Raw genomic sequence first — 26,379 nt, 5'->3', positions numbered from 1 at the left:
TTTAGCTGCCATTTTATCAAGGTTTCCTCAAAAGCACCTACTATATTCTGGAAATATTTTTATTGAGTGGTCAGTTCTACCTTCTGACCAAGTTGTGAGTTTTGTACTCGTGTACATGGCTTTGTAGATAACCACTATGAATTTCACCTGCCACGTTTGTTTGTTAGCCAATCGGCATTGTAAAATTCTTCTCCAATCCTTCGTATCAGCAAAGTGTGACATCACTAGTTACCTTTCATTTTAGGCAATTTATTAATTCTCTTATACAGCACAGTCTCTGGAACTAGTCTGTGGAACTCTGAATTTATTTTTTATTCTTCAGCTGATTATTTCCTCCATGAGGACTTTCCATTTTACCGTTTCCTTTCCAAAATTTCTTGATAGGAAATCACTTGTGTTTGGATATCTAAGAGAATTCACATCAGGGCTTCCTTGTCACATGCTTGTTTCCTTACACAAAAAGCTCCAAGGCTTTCTGATGTATGATCTTTCATTACAAAAATCTGTGACAACACAACTATTATAGTTACTAATTCCACTTGGGAAAGACATTCTATTAATCTGTCCATTTGAATTAAGTTTTCTAGTACCATTTTTTCACTGTTGTTTAGCCATGTTGGTTTTTATCTGGACTTTTTGAAATCTTGCTTCTTAATTGAGCAGTTTGCACCCATTTCTCCAATATAGGATCTTTAAGGATCTCCATATGGTCTCCACGGTTTTCATTTTCACAGACCCTCTCCAAAAGTTACTCTTTATAAGGTAACTCTACCTGTTTTCTCATACAACTATTTCCTGCCTATGCACCCTCTCTGCCACTATCTCTGTTGGTGGTTAAGGCAGAACATCACAGTGACCAATTTTCATTTCATGAACAGTCTCAGTTTACAGCCACACAACTGATAGAGTCATAAACTGTTATTAGCCAATAAATAAAACAACTAGCCAAAAGAATTTGTCTTGTCACCAGAATTTAGAACCTTAAAAATCTATTGCTGGATACATTAATTTTAAGCTTCTGCAAACTGTAGTACAGTATTTAATATTCACTTCAGTCTTTTTGCTCCATAGCAAATTCCTCTGCGATCTCAGAGTGTTTTCTCATTAGGCAAGATGAAAAAAAGTAAACTTCATGGCTTCAATGAGAGATCTCTTAAACTGCAGTGAGAATAAAGATAACCACTGTATTTGTAATGTTTATTTCATAAAAGGGACTCGTAACACTACAATTTTAGCACAACTATAAACAACCTTCTTTCCCCCTGCTTCCCCCACCTCCAATAGTTTCTGGAAGACTTTCAGCACAGAAAAACGGTATCACTTTTTCAATCTCACTGACAACAGCTAATGCCTAAATAAGATCCTTAGCAGAAACTATGGAACCTACCTTATCTCCATTTAACTGGCATTATTTAAAGGTAAATACTAGAAAAGGAGGAGTCTAAAACAGGGCTGAAGAGATGTTCTTATCTCTGTTTCTCTAGCTGTTTTAGAGACTGAAGACTCAGAATGCCACAGTCTGATACTAGTAAAACAAGATTCAAGAAACTATGATCACTAACTTCCCAGAGACTAAAACCTGAATCTTATTTAAGCTATGAAATTTCTACAGTCAGCCACATTTAAACACACTTGGGTTAATATGGTCATAATTTAATAAAAGCTATATATGGGGGGGGGGGGGTAGGGAGAAGAGTGGGATGAAAAAAAACCAACAAAATAATTCCATCCCCAAGATAATCTGAAACATCTTTCTCAATTACAGATAAAAGAACATTGTCAACTTATTTGTAAGTTATTAATCTGTTTTATTTTCAGAAGTGCAATAGTATAACAATGACTGTCCATTCTCAAAAAAGCTTACAAAACTGTATTAAACAGTACACTGCAAAGGACATCCATTGAGTTTAACTTAGAAAAATGTCCTGCTAACCACATGAAGAGATTCCACACTTAACATTTAAAAGCATCAATCAGTTGCCATAGTCATCAAAGAAAACTTAGATAAAAACCACTGAGGTAAAAGAATAAAAGCTATATGATATAAAAACAATACATGACACACATTTTTCATTAAACTTTTCCAATACTGTCTTCCAGGGGAAAAAAAAAAACCCAAGAGAAGATCAGGCACACCTGGATTATATGCGTGTTTTCCTTATCATTTATTTGCATGCTAAAGAAAGCTGAAATACTTTCTTCCCTGTGAAAGCTGTAAATGAATGCATTTCCTCTTCTCCCAAATTGTTCAGTTCCCTCTCTGACAATTACTCATCTTTCCTCTTTTTCTACCCACTACCTCATCCAAGTTGGCACCCAAATTAGAGAGTATGAAAAAAACCCCAAAGCAAACCAACAAGAAAACAACAAACAAACCCTAAAACCAAAATCCAAAACAAATAAACGTCAAAACAGCCCAAATCTGGAAGCTGACCATTTTTCAGTGCAAAGTTTTTTTCCTGTGCCTCAAATACCACCCTTGAAAACTAAGACTCCATAACATTATTGGTGGGTAAGACTGCCTCTTTGATTTAGAGACCTAACACAAGTGTGTCATTCTAAGAAATGAACAAAATCCCAAACTTGAATGGAAATTAACGATTTAGAAAATTCTTACCTGGAAGACTTGACTTGTTTGGCAATATCCCTTCAACAAGTTCCTCCTTCTCATCACAGGGATCATCTTCATCAGACAGAACTAAGAAAGCCTCTTTTGGCAGACTTTCATTGCTTTCCTGCTTGGATGGTGAACCCAAACAATTGTCTATTTTCTCTTCTAAATCTGGGACTGTATCATCCACTGGAAGAAGAGAACTTTTAGAAAAACAGCTCAGATCATCTTCAGCAGGGGCTAGTTTTTCCAGAATTGGAATAATGTCATCTGTTTCCATACAGTCCGTATGGTCCAAGATACTTTCACTTGGCTCATCTATTGTCTTCGAAACAGTGGTTTCTGCAGGTCCTGCACTGCCTTCTTGTTTTTCCTGGTCAGCTTCCATACTGCTAGAGATGGCTGCTTCTCCAACAACCTCTTCAACAGTTACTTCTTCAGTCCTCTTTTCCTCACCAGATGAACTAGAATTAACAGGTAAATAATTTGTTTCTCCCTTCTCTTCAGAAGAGTCACTAATATCACAGACTGGTTTACTTTCACCTTCCAATGGGATATCATTCTTTCTTTGGTCCAAATGATCTTTTCTATCAATTTCTTCATGGAAGTTATCTTTACTGCTACCAACTCCATTTTCAGCCTCACATTTTACTGCAGCGTCAGTATCTTTAGCTTGTTTGGGAGTAATATTTTCTGAAGACAGCATTAGAGACTTGGATTCTATGTCATTGACTATGCTTCCTGCCCTACTTTCAGGTCTCTTGGTCTCACTAATTTCATCACAAGCTGTTCTTCCCTCTTCAGAGTTAACACACAAGTCAACCACGCCATTAATTTCTTTCTTGACTTCTGTACAATCTGTATTGCTTAAAAGGGAATTTATATCAGAGTCTCCATTCTCATGTTTTCCATTTAACAGTTTCACTTCAGTTGTCTTCAACAGCTCCTCTTTAACCTTATAGACAGCTTCAAGTTGTTGCCGATCACTTACTCTCATAGTTTTTCGTGCTTTAAAGACTTTTTTCTGAGGTTCCTCTGTGCTATCCATCTTAGCCCCTAAAAAAAAATTCAGAAAGAACTGTGAAGATAAAGATTTATCACTGTCATATTACACGGCTACTAGGAAAGATGACAGCATTTAGCACATTTTAAAGTAAACCAATTGAAATGGTGCTGACAAAAAACAAAGAAACACCTGTCAACACTTAAATTTTATCTGACTTCCCAAAAACTGAATCCAAGTTTCTCAATAAGCTGCACAAACACATTTATGCAAAGGTCACAAAGGTCACACTAAGACATCAAGCAGTAATATTCTAGCTACACGTTTTAGACCACTTGTCTCATAGTATTCTATTAAAAATAGATGTTATACTAAGGTAAGAGCCAGCAGCCTCTCTTCTCATCAAAAGGTAAAAATAAATGGAAACTGATGGATCAAGAGTATTTCCATCCTTCCAAATATATTTAATTTCATAAGTTACAGACAGAATAACTGCGGCAAATGACACTATTTTTATATCAAAGCACTTTTAAGAAAACTTCATTATATACAAAGAATTTCTTAATGTATCATTAAGATACTTTTTTCTGCATAAATACAATAGACTTTCATCCTCCATATTTATACAATGGTTAAAAGAACTTGGATTTTTAGAACACTTTCATTCAGTTTGCATTAACATTTTACTAAGACTGTCTGTAGATACAAAAACTACAGCTATGGGAGCACCTTGTAGAAAAACTTCCTCTTTCAAGGAAAACTGGTGGGTTTGCCCGCAACAGTTATATACATTCCATCCACCCATACAAGTATTAAGAAAAATATAAATGTTTATAAAAAGTGTAAGAAAAATGTTAGAAAATATATTTTATCAAATCAAAACATGGAGTTCAATCCAGCATTACCTAGGAAGCTATAATGATTTTGTTGAAATATACCAAAATTTGATTTCATCTGTTTCCATTAAACAAGACAAATCCATAGGGATTTTTAAAATATATTTTTCTCCACATTGTCTTGCCTAATGGTCCAGGATTACATAAGTTAATGTTCAGAAGCAGAAGGCAGATAAAGTTCCTATATCCTGAATGTAACTCAACAACTAAGATCTTGAATCAGCTAATGCTAACTAATTTAGGTCTGCTGAAGCTACAAACCACCATAAAGTTACTCCCATCAAGCACACAGCTTTATTAAGTGTTTCAAAAACATGCAAAAATTATATTAACAGTAATTAAAAGAGAAAAATCATCAGACAGTTATCTCAATGTGACTTATTTGGCCACAAGGACAAGCTAGACAAATGTTTATAACACTGACACAGGAGAATTATTAGGCAAAGGATGCACTTTAAATACTTAGTATGATTCATTTTGTGTCAGCTCCCAATAATTTTCATTTACAGAGCTAAGAAATTAATAAATAGATTGCATTTTGTCTATTCAGGTGGGATATAAATTATTTTAAATTTTTTTGGTAAAAGAAAGCAAGACTACTGCCAACACTAGCTCAGACCAATGACAATTTTGTGTAACCACAAGCTCAAGAGTGTTTGAAAAACCCTCTCGGGCAGGTGGAATGATTCTTGGGGGTGTCCTGTGCCAGGCAGGGAGTTGGACTCAATCCCTGTGGGTCCCTCACAACTCAGGATATTTGACAATTCTATGAACCTAGCTGCAAAATTCAGAACACAGATGCCACAGTCTCTAAATAACAATGGCTCCACTCCATCTACAAGTTTTACTTAGGCAATGCTAAGATTGCCTAAATATAGCCTTCTCTTCAGCAGACTGAAACTGTTGAGCTCCCTCAGCATCTCATCATGGGTCACATGCCTTAGCTCCTATCATTTTGGTTTGCTGGATCTTTTCTAGCTTATGAGGAATAATTTTTTGTGAAGAAAATTATTCAACGTTTATCCCTAACTACAATATTCTACATTGTAAGGCAAGAATATATATTCTTAAGTACAATATGAATGCTACTGTAAACGTCACACAATTCTAAGGCTTATTTTAACATGACCTCACAAAAACAGGGACAAAGCACAAAGCAATTTTTTAATATTTCCTTTTAACTTAGCACTGACCTTCCTTTACCCTTTTTTGAGTTCTTTTCCACAAAACAATCTAAAATCCTCAGATTTGTGTTACTGATAGTGCTGAACAGTTTGACTCACACCTCAAGAACAGATCAACAAATTTTGACCAAAAGTTGTATCTGGTCTATTTATGGACTCACAATAATACCATTACGATGATTTTTTTACCATTCTGACCTAGATTTTCTGAACTGGATTGTCTACTACTGCATTGCCACTAGTGGGAGCAAAATACACCACCTACAGAAACACTGATCTGAAACACCAGTTTACTTGAGTTGAAAAAAGGTTCTCATCACAACCATTTTCAGTCAGATGACTTATGAACACCAGGTGAGCTGTTAATGCCTTTCCAGAGCTGTCTACATGTTAAATACAACTTCTTCATATTCCTTCAGAAGAGAATACATTTAATGCAACAATTTTAGACCTGAGAGTACAAAAAGCACATAAAGATCTTTAGTATTTTGGAAATTCAAGTGCAGTTTTGGGAAGCACATCCCTTCTTTCTTCCCAAGAACTCAGAATAGAAGGCAGACATATTCACATCATATAAACCCCTACACCCAACACACATGCTGTTACAGACTTGTAGCTTCTAAAGGCAATTTTGAAGAAGAAATCAGGCTTGGCTAACATTGACCAAGTCCAAGAACTCCTAATAGATGAGCCACTAGTAAGAACCCTCTGGTAGCACAGTACAAGAACAAGGCCTCTGCATCAAAGTGCAATAGGATAGTTCGATCTCCCAGACTACAGTGTTTTCTTTTAAAGGCATTACCCAGAATTTGCAAAATATATTACAAAATTCACAGTCTTACTTTTCCTATGACCAAAAAATACACTAACAGATTAAAGTAACATTTACAGATGTCTTGGAATCAAACCATAACTTAAAGTAAATTAACATTTGCTGTTCGAATTTCCTTAAATCATCTAAGAAGGTTTTCATTAACATTTTTAATACAGAGTAAATACAAAGAAAATAAAGGACACTTCTTTTTACATTTGTCAAGAAGGGCAGTCTTAAGTTCAAATATCAGAATCCCCTTATATTGATCCATCCTTACTTTCTATTGAAAAAAAAATGGATGAACAAACTTGAATTGCTTATATATTTAAAAATTGTGTTCACTTTTTATCTTTGGATATTATCCAAAATCTAGTAAAAAACAAAGCACGAACACAGTTCTAGAAAGAACCTGTAGGAAATACAGGCTTCTCAAAATTCCATTGCTAAATGGTTATGGGAGTAACTCATGCATATTTTCCTGCTCAATCCCACCATCTTTTGCAATCAAAGAGTATTTTATTAAAACTACCAAAAAATACTCCATAAAAACTACTGTGCAAAATTATAAGCATAAATGAGATGAACCAGTGCTTTGGGTTCATCTTTGAAACTGATGTTTTAAAATATCTTCAAAGGGCAGACCAGTCCTTAAGCATTTCCAGCCGTACCCACAAGGGATCACAGTGCAGACAAAGAACAGACTCATGTGAGAGCTGAGTGTAAAAGAAATAAATCAACTGGCAGCCAGTCCAGACAGGCTTGGTCACACCAGTGTAGGCCAGTCAGCCACCACTTGATAAATACTGGCTTCCAGTCTTTCAAAGGGGCAAGGTGCACCCTTTCAGGGAACAACAGAGCAAATTACATGGATCCAGTCATTTTATCTTCAAATAAAACTTATCAAGCTACTACTATTCTAAATAAATGCATTTTGGCAGTCTCCCTTTATAGTTAACAACATGAAGTTCAGCTATGTTTGTAAAACACCTCCCTTATCAGAAGCTTGGGTGTTTTCTTTTACTCATCCTGTGACCAAGCCACAAGGAGGAAACCAACAGCCCAGGCAACAAGCCAACAGAGTAGCACCTTTTATTTCAAAGAATGGCTTTTGTATGCATCAGCACAAAATTACTCTGGCATGTACAGATACCTGTGTAAGGGTTAAATGCTGTAAATAAGGACATAGGCTTTGGGCTGATTTTTTTCGTTTTATTAAAGTCAACAATTTTGACAGGCCAACATACACACTGTGTTCATTTGTTTAGATACAAAACCTCCCTTTTCCATTTTAAGCTTTAAAGTAATACATAATTAGCTATGTGAGACATGAACACATCATTAGGCACCTCCCTCCAAAATTTAGAAATTCTTCTCATGATGAAATGTGTGCTAAATGGCACAAAACGTGCCAGTGCAGCAAGGAATGTGGGATGGTCTCTCTTCTGAACCATTTCTCCTCTATTTCCTTATTTTTTATTATTCTTACTCTGTAAAGAGACCACAATTGTAAAGCAAGAAAGGATTGTATTAGCTAGTACGCATCAGCCTATGATCATGTGCTCAGGTAAGCAGCCCATGAGCTGCTCAAAAAGAGAAGCCAATCAGCATGGAGCTGCCTGAATCCTGCCTAGTGACAGGCAGCAGACAAAGGGAAGGTCATGGAAAACGAGGGGGGGAGAGGGAGAAGCTGCAATCTGAACAATAGTGCGTAATGGGGTTTGCATAACATCGCAGGTCTAGAACAGCACCAGCAAAGGGCTCCTCGAGGGCATGCAGCACCAGCCAAATGCGCCACAACCATAAAACGTTTGTCAAAGCACAAGAACTACATGGAAGAAGTAAAATTCACTGATAATGAACATCAGCACTCAAATGTGCAAGCCTACTTAAAATGTAGCACAGCCAAATCAAAGAAAGTGAAGCAGCAAATGGTCATGAGTATTGTGTTCTAGATGGAGACTTCCAGAGAATGAAAGTGGTGAATAAAACCTACCTTTTAAGTAGTGGTTCGTAAAAAACAGTTGTCAGTTGAAATCCTCCATAGCAGTTTTAATATAGCTTGTCAGAAATTTATGAACTATTTTTAAAGAAGGAAAAAAAATCTTGGTTGAGACCTATTCTTATAAAAGACGTAACTAAATAATGCACCAATAATTTGGTTTTCTACCAATACAAGTCTACTGATCTGCTGAATGGAATACACAACACCAGCTTACTGAGCTCCACAAACAACTGTGCCTTTGTTTTTAAATGCAATAAACAAAACAGAAATCACATTATTATTGTATGTGCAAATAATAGCTCTTCTAGCACACCACAGGCGATTTCAGTTTTTGCCCCTTTTAGGCTGAAGTTATGTTAGTGTTAGCTGAGAGTAGGGAGAAAAAAAAAACATTTTCTAAGAAAAATAATCACGCCACCATCCTGCCCTATTTCAGTTAGTGCACACATAGCAGAACAAGGTGAACTGTAATTAAAACCCCCTTCGGCTCGTTTGCTCCCGCCACATCCCGAAGCGCTGCGGCTCGCAGAGCGGGCAGCGAGAGGCACGTTCCCCTGCGGCGGAGCCCTGCAGTGGCGCGGGCGCTCCCCAGAGGGCGCCCGCGGGGCCCCGCCGGCCGCAGCCCGAGCGGCGACGGGACGGACCGGCAGGCCCGCCTCCCATTGGCCGAACGGAGCGGCCGCGCGGCAGCCAATCAGGCGGGAGTGCCTTAAATTCCACCCAGCAACAAGCCGCACGCGGCAGACGTCGGGCGCGGGCTCGAGTGCGGGGGCGCGCGTTAAAGGAGCGGGATTCCAAAGGGCGCAATAGAAAGCCAAGGGCTTTTTCCGTCTGAGACCTGGAGCTGCACAACAGCGCTGACCCACGAGTGCGGGTGCGCAGCCGTGATATGAAACGGGTGTTTAATGCGTGCGAACACTGTTAGGCAATCCCTGAATTCCTGCGATGTCGAATGCTGAATCGGAAAAACCTCTTGAGATCTAGCCTGGGTTTAAGTATGGCATCTGGAAAACCTTCCTTTCTTCAGATCCTATGCAGTACCACTGCTTTTTTAGTATTCCAACACAAAACGGTGTTTTGTCATGACTGCAGTATGACTTCTGCCTTGAAAGGAGAAGCCAATCTCCCCCACTGTTGCAAAAACCTGCCTTCTCAAATTCTGCAAAATATTAAGGCCACATATATATCTCTGTCTAAGAAAAACAGGCACCTATATGGTTAAAGCCCTCATAAACCAGAGTAAACTCACAGTAGAGTTTCAAAGAGGTTGGTCTTGTTTATTGTGTGTGTGATAGCATCATGTCCTAACTTGAACAATGCTCTCATCATCATGTTGACATCACAGTAAGTTAAGCGCTTGTGTCTCCTCTACCTCAAGAGGACAATACCTCCTCTGACACTGGCTCATTAATCTATTTCTCATACCAAACTTGTGAGTTTTTTTCCCCTGTGAGGCTTTGATGCCTTGTGGGAAAAATGAATTCCTCATGGGACAAAAATGACTGACAGGTCTATTTACCTAGCTATGATATTTCATCTGTTGGTGGTTTTGCACAGTTGTTCTTACATGTTCATCACTTTATGCCTAGATAACTGCATTCTTTGGAACATGGAAAACAAGTGGAGAGTCTTTCCTACATAACTTTTACAAGCAACTCAAGTCCCTTAGGAACACCCACTATTTAGCACACGGAGCTTAGGCTGATTCTCCAAGAAAAACTATATTTTTCTCTATACTGAGTTTTAACACCTACTTAGATTATTAAGCTAGTAAAACTGGAACTCAGCCAGAACAACAAGGCTGTGATAATGTGTTTTCTTACTTCCCACAAGTGTTAGAGATTCCAGCTTTTATCAACAACTCAAAACATCAGCTTTCAATTCAGCTGTGACATCTCCAAACACTGAACAAATCCTGCTGTTTTAAACAGTGGTAACAGCAAAATTCTGCTTTCTTACAAAGAGATTTTTTAGCACAAGCTAAAACACTAAAGAAGTTGGGTTTTTTAAATTAAAAACCAGGATTTATGGACTATGAAGTTGAATTTGTGCATTTAAAGATACATTTGATGAACATTATTATACGCAGTCTCGATGTTAGATTACAGTTTCACCTCTGGCATAGGATAAACAGCTTGAATTTCCTTTCCATTATCCTTGAATATGAGTAGGAACTAATAATTCCATAAATATGGTCAGCAACTGCCAAAACACATCTACAACAACAAAATTATTTAACTTCTGATATTCCAAACTTTAAACCTGAAAAATTTAAATTAATTGTTCATGCACATGCAGATCAAAAAATATGAAACATTCTGTGGAAAAAAAACAATCTCAGAAAAAAGGCAAGACGTTCTGATCATGCTTCAGCTTTTCTAGGCATTATAAAACACATTTTTTCCTTTCATAAGGAGATTCTTTATAAATTTTAAATTCAGTAATTCAACAGGCTAGAACTTTGACACAGTATCACTAATACACGCACATTTGCATCCTTTGTTTTCTGTTAGATAAAATGCAGAATAACGCTATTATAATGAAAAAACATATTTACCCTGAATGTTCTATTGTCTAGATTAGTTCCCGTATCACATATGCAACTAGCTGTGGCGATGTAACCTCGGATTTCCAGCTGGCTGCTCAGTGACATCAGAATTCAGAGGTGAGCTACCTGATGCTGACAGTGATCCCAAGAGTCACTTCTCAAACGCCAGAAGCAGAAGTGAAAAGAAAACTTGCAACAAAAGAGGCGATGCTGCATTGAAACATTAGTGTTTGCCACACACAGAAAGACCTTTTATGAGTTTTTTTTGCAAAGACTGCGTTTAAAAAGCAAGTTTAAAGTGGAACTGAACCAGCAGCTAGTGAGTTGGGTATTGGGAGGGTTTCTCCCGGGGAAGACACCGTTTGTGGGCAGAGGCAGCACACCCTGCTTAGCCCGCAACAGGCCTGCTCCGCACAGGCGCAGGATGGAAGGGGCACGCTGCCAGGGCGCGAGGAAACCAGCTCTTCCATAAACTGAAGCCTGGTGGGCACTCTGAGCTGTTCGGGGCAGGGAGGCTATTCCCCGTTTCTCGCATGCAAGGATCAGTTTTCTTTCAGTGAGTATCTGAGGCAGGCCAAGGCAGCACTTCGGCAGCCATCTTGTCCTCTCGTCGGCTCCCTACCGGATGGCGGGGACTGCCGGAGATTTGCATACCCTCTCGGGATTGGCTGCCGCAGGGCTGCTTTGCATAAACCAAATCTGCCTGGCAACAGGCTAAAAATAGCCCGCGCTGCTGCCGGGAGCGGCGCCGCAGCGGGGCGGGAGCGCGGCGCGGCCACCGCGAGGGGCCAAGGCACGCGCAGCCACCCGGACGTGACGGTACGCGCGGGCACAGCACACTCAACTCCCTCAGGGTTTCGGTGGGGCTTTTTGAGTGACAACAATAAATTCTGAAGTAATTCTCTTTTCAAATCAAAACAAACTATTATAATCTGCGTACCACCTCCTTTCTCACTTTCGTTTCTAGGCAAGCTGGAACAGAAACCATCTTTCTGACTATAATACCCCATGTCGGTTTGGTGAGATGCCAATGGAGTAATCCACAACATCTGCAACAAATGCCACCTAACCCTTACTAGATGTGGACTCCCACACAAAGTTCTTGGCTCCTGAGTTACCCCTTGTTAATCACACCTCACCAGAAACACCTGAACCATTCCTCCACTTGAAACTAAAGAGTGTGTGGGATTTGGAAGGGTAAGCAGGATGAACTAAGAAAAGAAACTCTATAAATAGAGAAGGCATTAAAATTTAGATACAAAATGAAGTCCGTAAAACACAAAATCTTGAAGCTGTTATGTACGTGTTCTATGATAATAACTCCAGCAGTAATCTACATGTTCGTAATTTTATGACTTCAACCTACAAAACAGGAATCATCTACAGAAGTTTCATTTTCGCTGAAACTGATAGCATTAAGTCCTCTGACTGCAGCAGAAGCAAGTAAAGAGGTTCCCACACCTTTCTACTGAACACATCCGCCCCCAGGTTTCTGTTTCATGGAACGGGTAAAGGCAGGTGAAAGCCAACATTACAAGGTGAACAAAGCAGCCAGTGCACACAGGACATGTACAGCTGTCTAACCTAGCTCTTGGCCAGCCTGAAACGCACCATCTGATACATACGGTACACACAAGTACTGCTAGAACAACAAAATGGTATTTTCTCTGTCACAATTCAATGAGGAAATCAGGAAAAAAGCAGGTGGTTGGTCACAGAGATCACTGAAAGCAGTTGCTATCTTCTGAATGACTCAACAAAACAGAATCATAAAAATTAAACAGAAATCCCAACATGAAGTAAGTAGAATTAGACAAAAATTTGCAGATAAAAAAGCCTCAAAATAAAATCGGGGGAAATGCCCATCATCACCACCACCAAACAGACCAAAACCCACACATATTCTTGCGAAAACTACAGTTTACCCAAACTTTATTACCCTGTATCTAGTGTTAGACTGTCTGTTACAAGCATTCTTCAAGGAAAGGTAACTTACTGCATAGATGTTAATTAGCTACTCTTAATACATTTTACTAGAAACTGTGTCTCCTAACACAAGACATTTTTTCATTTATCAGGGGCTAAATGTTTTCCAAAGGAAACTAATGTTGTGAAATGACGGTAACTAGGAAAGAAAATGCCAACCTAATATTCTATAGATACAGAAAAAGAAAAAAAGGCACATTTTTAGTACTGGTAACACATTGTATTAATATGCTAAGGACCCCAGATAATGCACATAATTCATGTTTTTACAGTGATAAACAGTTGTTTTCTAATAAAGTTCTATGGCAGTCAATTTCTTACAGTTCAAAGCGTGCAACCAGAGTAAGACTTACTTATTTTAGTAAAAGTCTATAATGGCAGATTAAATTCTCTTGGGTCAGTGGCTGGACAATTATTTTTCTGTATTTGCTCTTAGGCAAAGACTTGTCACATCTCACATTTGTAAAGACTCCTAAAAAAAATTACCTGAGATGTCACCCAAAAGGTCCTTTGAACTAAGCTAGTATGTAAACAACCATTGCATGGATGATTCTTTAACTTCAACATGTCTGGAACAAGCTCTAGAGACACAGATTGCCAGATATAATTCTTTGCTAAGCTGCCCAAGGAACAGGAAGCAGTAAGTAAAGAAACCTACAATTTCTTTATGTAGTTCCAATCATAGAAATAAATAAGTAAAACAGAACTAGCTTTGAAAGGGGCTTTAATGACAAAAAGTAACCTAAAAGGGTAAGTTCTTACTGCATTCTTCCTTTCTAGAACCTGTGACACACCCACCTACTCACCATACTTACTGCATAGACAGCAGATGTACGATCTTGCTGTATATCATTTACCTGACTCATTAGGAGACCAAATGCAATATTCTAGATTTAATTGTTCCCATATAAGACACACTTTTCTCATTGTCATCTTGTGGCCAGACTTCTAAATTCAAAACCAGTAGGAATAAGTTTTGAAACGATGCCACTCTAGTTTTAAGTAGCACAGTTGTGTTTACCTATATCAGTAGCATCTTAAGCAACAAAGCACAGTATGTTCATTTCTGAGATGCTAATGCTAACAATTCTGAGATGCTAATGCTAACAACTCTTGTCAACTCACATACTCTGAAAAACAAAGCTATTTAAACAAAAACAAAGGAAGACGAGAGTAGTGTCCTGAAAGTAATTACACAGTTGATGGGAAAATCCCTTTTTTTACCCGGGTGGGGCTAAAGTTTGGCTGAAATCAGTTGGTAGGGAAAGAATCGGGAAACACAAGACTTGTGTGTCAATATAAGACAGACGCTTTTTCCTTTTTTTCCTTTTTTTTTTTTTTTTTTTTTTAACAAGTAGAACACGATTTACTAAAACAACCTCCCCAAGGATGCGGCAAAATTCCCATCACTAGAAGTTTTCAAGATGCAATTGGACAGGATGCCAGATAATCTCATCTAGGCTCTCTTTCCCAAGAAAGACCAAATTACATGATCTTTTAAGGTTGCTTCCAATCTAAGATATTCTATGAACTAAGCTGTACAACTGATTTAATTACCAGAAGATCCATATTAGCTGTCAGATATTAAAACCCCTCTAAAATGGGACTTTTAAAGGTGGTCAGATGACTAGTCCACCAGTCTTCTGAAGGACGTCTTCTGGTACATCTCCAGCAAGAGAGCAGTAATTGCACACTTGAGAAGGTACCTTTCAAGATAAGCCATCTTCTATTAATAAGCTAAGTCATTAAAAAACAACAAAACACCCCTCTTTTTTGAATATATTATGTACATAGATATTTTAAATACTTCATGCATTTTGTATTTATGTAGATACATATGGTTGAGGAAAACATGATCAGATGGCTTATAGTAAGAGAAGCCTAAAATGGTAATTACATTGTGAACTTCAGGATCTAGTTTTATTTGTAGAGGGCCTTAAATGTAATTCTTGTATATGGAAGCTAAAAAATATATGGAAACAATAGACCATCAGGCTGAAATAAGCATAAGTGACCTTATCCTTAATGCAATTTTCTCCCAGAAAAACAAATTCATCTTGTTTCCTGTCTCTGGTCAAATATGAAAAATAATTTGTACAGCTAAAGTAAGATTGTTTTTGAAACTTCTAACTCAGAAGACTGACTTTTATCACACCTGAGATATGAATTCCAAGCACTTCACTTCCCCTTCTTTGGTCAACCAATGGAATGAGTGGCTCATTTTGCATATTTTTGTTCAATTCATTTTTTTTGACTCCTTAGTCTTCTGACGTGGCAATATAAACTATTCATTGAGTAAATACTGCTACTAAAAATATAGAGAAATATATTTAAAGACACTGCAAAGAGTATCAAGTTCAACAGGCTCATACAAAGTTATTTTCAACTCTTTTTTATGAATATACATAATAACAACATAGACAAACAGGATGTCAAATAAAAACTGCTATGAATGTCTTTATTTTTAGGGCAAGGTACACTGCAAGGCCCAAGAATCCAATTTTACATGGGAAAGGTTATTTTTGGAAGTCCAGACTAGGGAACACCAAGCAATGGACAAATTCTTCAAGTGCCTGTCAAAAACATAACGCCTTTTTGGGTGGGTTTTTTAATTCTAAGAATTCCCATGAAAAAGGAACTAGGATAAACTTGAAGTGCAATGCAACATTTTTCATGTAAGCCCCTCATACTTACAAAACTTGGTTAAAATGAGCACTCTTAAAATTCCCACAAATTTAAACTGTTTTCATACATAGGTTTCAACCATCACAACCCATCTTCCACCTGCAAAATTTCATTTCAGAAGAATGTTTGAAACAGCTCACAACAACTAAGAAGTTAGATTTCAAAATATGGTGCAATGAGGAAAAATATTGAAAGCAATTTATATTTTTCAGATATAATGAAATACTTTTTTCTCCCCGTTCTGTGACTGCAGCCTATGCATGACTAATCCAGTATAATCCCATGTCAATTTTGAAGACAAGTCAAGGAACAGGAAAGCTGGAGTTTATTGCTACGATAACAAAATGTAAAACCAAAATATATGGTAGAAAATCTTGTTTATCTCTAGAAAAACAAATTTGCAAAATAAGTTTTATTGCCAGGGTTTTGTTTCCCAACCCTGACAAAGGCACTTAAAAGGTTCACCAAAATGAGGAATAAATTGGTATAAAATTTCATGAAGAAATTTCTTTAGAAATCCTGCTTCAGACAGACTCACTTTACAGCAGCAGTGTATTCATCTGTGGCTACCACAGACTACCACAGTTGCTAAGCAACATCTTAGTTTCATCTCAATTTTGATATTTGCCATTTTGGCATATTCACTGGAACCCTACTTATTCTTTAAATAACATCATCTCATTCCACTCCTTTCAGAACTGTTTTATGAAAGGCAATAAAATAGATTTTTCAGAGGGGAAAAGGGGGTGCGGGGGAAGCTTCCTAAGTATCTATGTGTAGAAAAAATATCTTAGAATATTTGTGACAAGAAACAGTCACCACATTGCTACAGAAACCCCACAGACATTCAGCAATCATCTTACCTTTCCTGATTTCTGGTTTCTTCATCTAAGTTAAGCAAGGACAGGAAGTAGAGAATTTCATACTAACAGGAATGTTAAAAAATTCATACCACATAGCAATTAGCATATTATCTAGATTTATTCTACAATGGAGTAAAATACTACTCTGATACATGAGATTGAACCTCCTCAGTTAAAGAATGTGACACGAGCCCATACATGATCTCCTTCCATCTTAGGAAAAAAGAGCCAATATAAATGGCTTTCAGTGACTCCACCAATACACAGACATCAAGCAGCAGATTTCACAGTGGCAGGAAACGAAAAAAGACCACAAAAATCCACAGCAGTCAACATTTCTGTACATAATATTGCTACGAGGTTACTGCTCCTTGAGAGACTGCTCACAATGACTGGCATGTAATCCAGAGGGGTTTCCTATGCAACAAGACAGCATCCTATGCCCTGGACAGCTACTCTGTACACTTTTCATTCAGTAATAATATTCAAAAGAGGCAACAACCTTTCAGAACTCCAGCAGAATAAGGACCACCACTGCTATGCAGTACCATCTTAAATAGTTCAGTCAATATCCATACACAGAGTCCCATTCTCTCCTGTCTTTATTAAGTAGCACTTAAGCATTAAGACGTACTCTTCAATGTCTTCTTAAAAGGGTTCTGTTACATTAACTAAATACTGTGACATCTCCCTTTAGATTAAGTAATGATTTAGGAAGAAAGGGGAGAAGATGAAATGCTAATAATTAGGTGTAGACTCTTGTGATGAGAACTGCAAATAGCTATGTTTTTATGAAATACTAAATAAGAGGAATCATGCATGTACTTCAGGCAACAGTTCTTCAAATCATTACCTTAAAACGATCAGGGAATAAAGCAAGTGCTTTATTACCCATTTAAAATAGGAGATGACAAACCTAATGTTACACAGAAGTCTCAAAGATGTAGAGTAAAAAACCAATTATCTAAAAGCAACCCAGCTATTGGACTTTCTCATCTTGCAGTCTGAATCTTAATAAAAGGGAGTCAATTAGCAAGTGCTGTATCACTTTAGCTGCTAAATACTATTTATTTTTTGTGCTGTGGGATGACCAAATGTCAACAGCCATATCTGTAGCAAAACCCTAACAGAAGGAATGTGAAGTATTTTCTGTGAATTACAGCTTGTTGTTAATATTACAGAGGAATATGGACTTCTAAACATAAGAAACTGAAATTAAAATCTGTAGTCTGGAGGCATTTCTTTTCCATAACAATGGAAGAATTAATCTTTGTGTTTCCTTGGTTTCTTAGTCTAAGATCCTTGAAGAAGAAAGCAGGAAAAAGATACACAAATTGTTCTTTGTCCACAGTGGTCAGCAAATTCTCATGCTTTGTTTCTTAGGACACAAAAGCAAAATAAAAAGGAAGACTGAAGATAGGATCCATCTGATCAATAAAGACCTTTGTCTTTTAGATTAAGAAGGTACAGGCCTCAAATTAGATCAACTTACACTTCCCAAAGTATTTCCTATGTCTGTTTATCAATGACCTCAATGAGGCCTGCTATTATGCAAGATGCACAAGTAATTTTGGAAAGCTTTGCAAGTTTAAACTTCACATCTAGGATGACAGGCTTTAATTTTTTTCCTAGTGAATTCTTTTCAAAGCCACCATAAGCCCCAGTTTGCAGTTACTCAATACCATCACCTCTGCATGGTTACTGGCAGCAGATGTGTGGACTGAAGTCAGCCAGCAACATTTTGTTCATGCTGACTAGGGACATCATACACACTAACTCAGCGAACTACTGAAATGCACCTAGATATATGAACTGTTTAGGACACCAGAAAAACCAGGCCTAGAGCCACCTCCAACTCCAGTGTTGCATTACTAAGTGGAAAGGATGGAAGTGATCAAAAGCAGAAGACACTTCTTCCAGTAATGAGGTCATTGTTTTGCTTGCTAATGCAAATTTTTCAAAAATAAGAAATGATATTACAAATTCATGAAGCATTGATAGTCTGCACAGAACATCAAACTAGGATTCACAGTATAATAAAATACCAAAAAAAGGAGCTGCAAGTTTACCTCTACTGATACATTATTTGGCAATTATTTTGCCAAAACAGTATGTAAAAATTTTTTGAGCCTTGTCCCAAAAAACAGTGGCCAGGCTGCAGTGATACTGTCCAATGCATTCATGAGTTGGTAGTACTTGGTCTGCAAAAGACTTCTTCAGTGAATAGCTCAAAGCAGTTGTACTAAAAAAAATTTCTTTCTTTTACTATTTTATGAGGTAGAAAAGCAGCTGATGAAGCAACAATCCAGTAATACCATTTCAGAAACACAGAAGTACATAAAAATTTATACAGCTATTTTAGACTGCTTGCCTTCCCAAATTTCATAAAAAACCATATAGAGAAAAATGCATCTGCACAGTCACTCAAGGTGACCATTTACAAGAAACTTCATTTTTCTTGCCTGGAAATTTCCCAAATATGACCCAGAGTTAGATGCCAGAAGCAGACAGTAAGAATTATACTTAAAAATGCCTCAATTGATAAAGTGTTTAAAAGACAAAAAGGAAAGCATCTTTAATTTTGACCATTTAAGGTTTGCTGTAAGTCAACCTCCAGAAAAGTTCTGCCCAGAAACATTTAACATCAAAAGGAACACTTGTCCACAGTCTGTCTCTTGCCTGGTGACACAGCAAGCCAACATGCTTGCTTACTTCCTGGAAAAGACAGGCTGCAGTTTCACCTCACCCAAAAAAATCAAAGGCTAGATTTCTCTTTGAATTAGTGAAGAATCATTATACATCCTTTCTTCACGTGTTGGCACATAGCATAGCTGAACTGTTGCCTGATAAATTTTCAGATTAACTATAGACTGTCCTGATGAATTTGTAAGCATGACCACCTCTCCCAGGCTTGCATTTGCAACCATAAAACTATTTTATTTATATAGCTCCAAGGTGAATATGACCAGGTCATAATCATTCTTGTGCTTTTTGCCAGGACCCCTAATTTTTCAGCATTGTAAAATACCAATACAGACAAGAGGACTGCAACCTGTATTGAGGCATAATTCACATCATCAGCATTTAGTATCATTCAGGAACATAACTTTATAAAGAGTACGACTTCCTTACTCTCTCTGTATGCTATAGAATTTCAGTCCCTCTGCATTACCTGTTTTGGGCTTTGCCTATTTTGTCTGTGTGATCCCTGCTTATTTCCAGGACAGAGTATCCTGTCAAGCAAATGTGTTTTATGTTGGATAATCTATAGATATATAAATCGGATTTTGGTATGCAAGGGTAACACATATAATTAAATAAATCTAATAAATGGTGTTTGGGTCTCACTATGCAAATTATCCTGATGACTCTGTAAGAGTCAATCTTTCCATCCTCTGTAAGTTAACAAAAAGTAACTATTCTACAATACTAACCATAAGCTACTTGGAGCATGATTGCTACCCTCTTCCCTTCAAAAGCTTTAAAAATCAATTTAACGTTTTATTGATGAAGGATTTGGGGAGGGGAAGTTGTTATTTAAGGAGTAACAAGGAGTAAGTGCATTACAGATGCTGGGTATGTATGCCAAAGAATTTTGTTCTAAAACAAATTAATTAGGATATGCTTTTTAGAATTGTGTTTCAGCAATTAAATCACCTCCACATTGATTAAAATAATATTCTTTCGCATTTACTGACACACTGTTAATCCTTCATAATTTTTCTCCAGACTTTTTCAAAAAGTCTTCAGGGTCTTCCACAATTCCAACTTTATACTGAGTTACTGGGAGGGACATCTCAGAACTCTCAGACAATTCTTTTAAAACTCCTGGATGCAGATTACAAAGATCTTCTTATAACCTTTGCTAAGAAATATCTATCATGGAATCTTTAGTATTTTCCTTGTAACTTCAATGCTTCAAAAACTTATATTGTCTACATGACCTTATAATATAATCTCACTTTCATCTAAAATAATGCCAGAATATTTATATATTAAATATATCTTAGATATATTTATATCTTAGGTGCATCTTATAAATATGTGTATCTTACAGATATATCTTATAGATATATATCATATATATCTTACAGATATAGATATATATCTCTTAGATGTATCTTACAGATATACCTGTGATATATCTTTTTTTTTTTCACAATGTTTTTGTTATCATTTTCACCTACATTACTGTTAGAATTCTAAATTCTTAACAAATATCACTTTGTTATTGCTTGCTTTACCAGTCACAGTTTTCCTCTCAGGAACATTTTATTTTAATCAGTTTTCTACATTTTTCATGCCTCACTCAATGCCATTTCTCATCTACCATACTAACACTCACACTTCACAGAAAAGAGGGAGGGGCCCTAAATTTCCTTCATATAGCAATGAAAGCAAGACTGGTTCTAATGGAATTTGACATGAATGGAAAACTTCATAGGCGTTAAATGTTTCTGGTGTAATTTATGTGGGGATACCTACCATGCACTTGGGTTTGTACTCTCTCACACACACATGCCTGCTTTTCTATTTTTTCTAGTCTGGACATGCATATAAGCAGACAAGCAAAATTTGGCCCATATAAAATCTTAAATTAGCACTGAAAAGTTACCAAAGGTTTCACAGTGTATGAGCTATCTACAAACTGCAACTCATTTGGCCCATATTGTAGGCACGCAGCATTTTTTCCTACCATATGAATGTGAAAATTTACCTTTCTCTATTACCGTTAAATCCTCTCCTCCGCAATATCAACCAGTTACGGTTCTCCTTCCTAGCACTTTTATTCTATCAGCCTTAATCCCAGGCCAGTTCAGAATGTCTCCAATACTTTCAATATCTATCACTGCCATTTTAAACTGTAATAATTTATCTGCTTACTTTGTCCTTCCACCTCTTTAGTGTAATTCTCTTCAATTAATCTTGTTTTTCCTTCAACCAAAACAGGCCTGTCTACTTCCAGTTCCACATCCCTATCTTGAGCTGATGTCTACCTTTAAGTGGCCATGTTCTGTTGGCTTGTTAATGCATCTCCAATTATCTCTTTTCTCTAGATCAGTGACCATCCTTTCAAATAATTTTCTCCTACCATCTTTCCTTTCCAGTCTTCCATGCTGTCATTACTTCGACTTGTAAAATAGAAAGTACACAAATGTATTTGTGCAGAACCAGCACATCTGCCCCATGCAGCCATTTCATGCACTACATGCATAACCACAATAGAGCATATTATGTAATTAGCAATACTTCAATTCTCTTAAAATTTCCTGCTTTAAGGCAAGGTTATTGTCTTCTCAGGGTGAGAGATCATAAAAACACCCTATTCTGATCAAGTTCCCTTCTTACAAAACCAGTTTTCTAAAATGTACATATATAGGTATTTAAGAAGGTATATATACTAAAAGATTCATGGACAACAGTTCAGTATCTGATTGCTTTAACAGCTTTGTAATCTCAACAAGAAGAAAATTCAAACTACAACCAGGATAACAAAGATTTTTCATAACACCATGAAGCCGAAACACAATTGGTGGTTTCAACTTTGTCAACTCTGCACCCCCTCCAGGGTAAGCTCTCACTATTGCTAAGCCTCCATGTGCATCAACCAGTGTCACTATAGAGACAAAAATAACACACAAGCAAAACAGTAGAGATTTGAATCAAACAAAAGCCGTAGCATTACCAACAAAAACTACATATTGAAAATTTGAACATTTTTAAACTACTTAGTTTTACTAAAGTAAATAGTCTACAATAATTTCTAGGTAACATTGGCAACCCCAATATAATTACAACCAGAACAAATGACTTTTGGGTTTCCCAGAAAATGCCACTTACATTGAAATTAAATTCCTGGCATTGTGCCAAAGTGAGGGGGTGGGACCTAAATGAAAAATTAACTTCCAAATCCTCTAAAACATGAATGCAGAAAATGAGTTGATTCTCTTACCTGGTGAGAAGATGGCACGTGCAAAATGAGCTTCCTCCTCTGAGTAAGCCACTGACATGCAGCTCATTTGCATAAGTATTATGAGCTACAAGTAGACTTCCAGGTCGGCCATCTTGATACTAAGATCTTGTTTTGTTTACACAGCAGCATGAGTACTGGTTTTCAGCCAGCCTGAGCTATGCTGTTATACCTCTCAGCTAGTAGCCTACATCTGTTTGTTAAAGCCTGCTGGAATTCCTACTTCTCCACATAGTAGCTGACTGCGTCAGAGTGCCCCTGCAGCTCATTGAGCATGCCACAGCCTCCACAGAAACTGTTGCAACTGCAAGTGCCTCCAGTTGTACTCTTTGTACTGCCTTCTGTGCTGCCAACTATTAGTGCTGCAGCAACTATGTGCAGTGAAGTACCTCCCACACACCACACAGTAGTACCAACAGGCAAAGATTTATTACAGCACAGCGCAAGACAGCACACTGAAAAAAATCCAAGAAAGCTGAAATTCCCTCATGATTCTTCACTTACTAGCAATCTAATTACACCTAAATTCCTTTGTACATCTTTTCACATTCATCAGCGCTGCTTTTTCTGTCCGGAAACCGGAGTGCTCCTGCAGCCCGTGTGAAGGAGAAGTCCATGACACATGTTTGCTGCTGCCGACAGGGAGCCAGACTGCAGATACAGCTAGCTGGCGCCAGTAAAATTTACATAAAGGGGCCTGATTTCAAGACTAAATTGCAGCAGGATATTGCTGAGCAAAGCCTTGCCCCTCCCACGGGTTCTAGAATATACCTTTCTAGGTATTTGCTTACTAATAATCCAGATCCGTGTCAGAAGTCAAGTGCTGCTCTCGTTCGTATAAATAAAAATTGACATTAGTGACTGCAAAATAAATTTCACCTTGCAGCCTGTTTCAAGAAGGATGCTACACACACTGTTCACAGTCACTGTGTAACAATAGAAATAACACAAGAAAAATTACACCATGCTCAGCAACCAGGCATTCTTTAGGTACTATTTTGCAGATTTCCAACAAGAAATAAAAATTAGTTCCAAGTAAGACAAATTCATTTTTAACCTAATACTGGCAAGTAACATGTCTGGCCATTTAATTTGTTATCTCCATTTCACATTTAACTTTTCTTAATTAGTTAGGTGTAGGAGGGAAAGAAAAAAACTCTCAACCATCATTACTTTTTCAAGTACCTCTAAGGTAGAGTGACAGGTAGCTGCAGAAGCCTGGATTTCAGCCTCACTTTGACTTTTAATATGTAATTTTAAAATTCTTATATTTTTTCTTCCAGTCAAAGTCCAATTAAGTAAATGAATAGGTTACATTTGACAAATGTGTGTTCTAAAAGTCACTGTACTTCTTTTTGGGGAAAGAAAAAAGAAGCCGGGCTTTAAGAGTGAGTGTGTGCCTGTGTGTGTCTGTGTGTAAAGGATTAATTCGCCAATACCTCTTCCCTCCTCACCTGCCGCCTTGCAAGACCTCTTAGGGTATGAAAGAGCAATGCAAATAGGTACATTATTATACTGGCTATAAACACAAATTTGTGAAACCTTAAATAAAATCAAGTTTGGCTAGCTACGCATTTAGCCATATGTAGCTGTAATTGCAGCCTGGCACCATTTACTGAAAAAGCGAAGTAATGGAGACAGGGATGCTTATTAATCTGAACATGGCAGAGCATCTCAGGACCAAAAGAGCCTGCTTTACACCCCTGGCCTCTTCTAGTTCCCTGCATTGTTCCTCTTTAGAATGCCAACAGTGTCAAGGCTATATACAGTCAAATTACATGTCCCATTTTCTGCTGCAAGCATAATTTGTTCATTATGGCTCGTTCTAGGTTATTTGAGCATAACACAATATGCGCATCTGTAATGTCAAAAAAGTACTATTTTTGTATTTGAAAATATTTAGCAATGTAAAGTTACTTAGCAATGTAAAGCTGTTATAATATATCCTCATCTTTTGCATCCAAAACACCAGAGTGATTTGTAAGGGAAAGCTAATTATTTTTCCAGAATGCCTATGACATTAAAGTGACAATCACTAACATCCCTTTTATGTTACCTATATCTTTTGATTTGCCTTACTTTCAGACTGATATATGTATGCTAGCGCATCTAAGTGAATGCAGAATACATCTTTCAGTGATTCTGTTGTCGTTTGCAGAATGAACCATCAGATTAACAGCTTCTGAGCTTAAAAAAAAAGGGCACCAGTGCTGCTTTAAAAAAACCCCAAACAATTAAATCCCTTAGATTTCCCAAATATAGCCATGTTCCTACCCTTCCCCCAGCTCTATCGCGTTATGCACGAATACCTGAATAATAGTATGGTTCTTAACACATTAAAACTCATACTGTAGAAGTCAGAGCCTTGGAGCATTTTCTGTTCCAGGCTCCAGTCCGCTATGGGAAGTCCACGCCTGAACTTGCCAGCAGCCCCCGCGGGCGAGAGCTGCATCTGCAGTCTGCGGGAAGCACCACCCCGCTTCCAGAACGTTCGGGCAGAGTCACCCGCACCCCCTGGCTGCGCCTTCCTCCCTCTCACACCACTGTCTATGACAAAGCTCAGTTTCAAACACAAAACGTTTTCACAGAGAGGAGGAGCCATTGATCTGGGAGTTAGAAACGCACAAACTCGGTTGCGCAAGGCAGAGGGGCTGAGCCCCTGACCAGCGGCAGCCTCTGTCTGCCGCGCACAGGGCTGGCACCCAACCCCATATAAAGTACAGGGACCCTTCAGCAGCCTCCCAAGTACTGGATTTGGGCGTTTTTTGTTTTGTTCCCCCCCCCCCCCCCCAAGCTTGGGCTTCCCCCCCTCCCCCACCCTCAGCGGGGGGGGGGGGGGAAGGGGAGCACGGTTTGTTTTGTAGTCTGTTTTGTTTGTTTTTAATAGGAGACTCTGAAACAACAAATCATAAAATCATAATGTACTCAATTATACATCTCCGGTGACTGCCACTACAGAAAAAGCCAAAATGTCTGCCTGCCTTTTACACGTTTTGCCCGTGTTGGTGGAAACGCCTACAAGCTTTTATATTCTCAGAGCCAGTTCGCTTCCTCCAACATGCAAACGACTTCCTACTCCCCCAGGAGAAGTCACCTTAAAGAGCAGATGTTGCAGTCAAAAGTCGTAAGACCTTCAAAATAACTACTATTAACTGTATGGGTTCAATAGGTACTAATCAAAGACAACATCTTAAAACACCGGCTCAGTTCTCTCATAATAGGTAGAGAAAAAAAGTCACACAAAATTATTTCCCCAATCCAGAGAATTTTACATATTGAAGCATTTAATTGACAAAGTTTGTTTAAAAAAAAAAGGAAAAAAACCCCAATAAATCCAACCATTATGAAATCTATCGCTAGTACCTTGACCTAAAAAAACCAAACCAAAACAACAAACCTTAAACAAACACCCACCACATAGCAAATGAAAATGAAAGGCCCTGAGCCTTCTGACACTAGTCCAAGACATTCCTTTCCCTGACTTTTCTTCCCCAAACCAAAAGAGATCAAATTACTATTCACTTAAGAGTCAGCTAAAAGTTTAGTAATTCCCAAAATTTTCTCACATTAGTGTTTGAAAGACACAGAAAATGATGTACATTTCTGAAGCAGAAAACCGTCTATCAAATCATTATCTTAGCTGCTGTGCTTTATTTGAAGATATTTTACAGCAGAAGCCTGTATCAGCAGAAAGAACAGGAAGGGCAGGAAATGGGGGAGGGAGGACTGAAAATAATTATATTCGCTTTTCTGTTGTAGAAAAGGGGTGACAAAGTGTCTAAATTGGGTAAATTCCAGGCCGTAACATTCTAATAC

The 26,379-nt window shown here is 37.8% G+C and overlaps 1 protein-coding gene across 6 annotated transcripts in view; it reads right to left on the bottom strand.

Moving 5' to 3' along the window:
• Window positions 1-26,379, bottom strand: part of ATF7IP (activating transcription factor 7 interacting protein) — a 78,211-nt gene that overhangs the window by 37,882 nt on the left and 13,950 nt on the right. For 3 of the 6 annotated variants that reach the window (XM_084205330.1, XM_084205331.1, XM_084205335.1), the window contains exons 1-2: window positions 22,546-22,789; window positions 2,618-3,667 (exon numbers count right to left, since the gene is read on the bottom strand). In XM_084205330.1, coding sequence (XP_084061456.1) covers window positions 2,618-3,667; window positions 22,546-22,618 — 1,123 coding nt within the window. In that variant the 5' untranslated portion in view covers window positions 22,619-22,789. Of the gene's footprint in view, window positions 1-2,617; window positions 3,668-22,545; window positions 22,790-26,379 lie in introns of those variants that run through there. The other 3 variants (XM_084205334.1, XM_084205333.1, XM_084205332.1) reach the window with 1 other exon arrangement.

Source organism: Fringilla coelebs (genome assembly GCF_963513975.1).
Source record: "Fringilla coelebs genome assembly, chromosome: 5".
Lineage (NCBI taxonomy): Eukaryota > Metazoa > Chordata > Aves > Passeriformes > Fringillidae > Fringilla > Fringilla coelebs.
The sequence above is the reverse complement of the archived record's forward strand: the minus strand, read 5'-3'. Positions and strand labels throughout refer to the sequence as shown.